A 919-nucleotide genomic window follows, 5' to 3' on the forward strand; every position below is an offset into this window, starting at 1 on the left:
GGGGTGTGACATATCCTTTCAAAAAGAAATGCAGGTCATGGTTCATAATCCCTAACATTTCAAAAAATCCATTCAATTTTGTGGAATCGAGTGCCTTGGTGAAAACATCAGCTATTTCCTCATGAGTTAGCACAAAAATAAGTTCAGTGTTACCATTGAGGATGTAGTCTTTGATGAAGTGATACCGTAGCTCTAGGTTTTTCGTCTTCAAGTGATGAATAGGATTGTGAGAAATCGCTATTTCACTCTCTGAATCACAATAGATGGGTATCTGCATCATCATGTACCCATAGTCCAAAAGTTGTGTCTTCATCCAAAGGACCTAGGAGCATCAACTGGCTGTGTCTTCTTCCACCTAAGAACTGACATCCACCCGAAGTGCTTTTTCGATCAAGTTTGCATCCGACATGATTTGCATCTCTAAATGCCTGAAGACTAAATTCGTTACCTGCAGGGTACCATATACCTACGGATTTAATCTCTTTTAGGTACCTGAAGATATGCTTGACTGCGGTCAAGTAGGATACTTTGGGATCAGCCTGGTATCTAGCACATAAACCCATAGCAAACACAATATCTGGTCGACTAACGGTGAGGTACAGCAATGAGCCAATCATTCCTCGGTATATCTTGTGATTAACTGACTCTCTGGTTGGGTCAGCTGAGATTTTATACCCGAAGGCCATATGGACCTTTTCCGAGGAGCAATTATCCATTGAAAACTTCTTCAACAACTTAGTGGTGTATTTCTCTTGGTGGATGAATATGCCTTAAGGGACTTGTTTAACCTGAAGACCTAGAAAGAAGTTAATCTCTCTATTCATGCTCAACTGAAACTTGTTGGTCATGAGCTTGGCAAAATTATCCACCATTACCTGATCTGTTGAACCGAAGATGATGCCATCCACATATATTTGAA

At 40.5% G+C, this 919-nt stretch overlaps 1 protein-coding gene across 1 annotated transcript; it reads right to left on the reverse strand.

Moving 5' to 3' along the window:
• Positions 1-254: 254 nt before the first annotated feature.
• On the reverse strand, positions 255-686 carry LOC145131691 (putative mitochondrial protein AtMg00240). The gene has a single exon (XM_079066350.1). It carries the CDS (start codon positions 684-686, stop codon positions 255-257), a length of 432 nt encoding a protein of 143 aa, XP_078922476.1.
• Between the last annotated feature and the right edge of the window lie 233 nt (positions 687-919).

The sequence above is a fragment of the Lactuca virosa genome, chromosome 8 (genome assembly GCF_052849685.1).
Source record: "Lactuca virosa cultivar CGN04683 chromosome 8, Lactuca_virosa_CGN04683_v6, whole genome shotgun sequence".
In the NCBI taxonomy this organism is placed as follows: Eukaryota; Viridiplantae; Streptophyta; class Magnoliopsida; order Asterales; family Asteraceae; genus Lactuca; species Lactuca virosa.

What these genes read in the sequence shown, in the direction of transcription:
- LOC145131691 (XM_079066350.1), bottom strand. Translation starts at nt 686, where the DNA reads ATGGCCTTCGGGTATAAAATCTCAGCTGACCCAACCAGAGAGTCAGTT.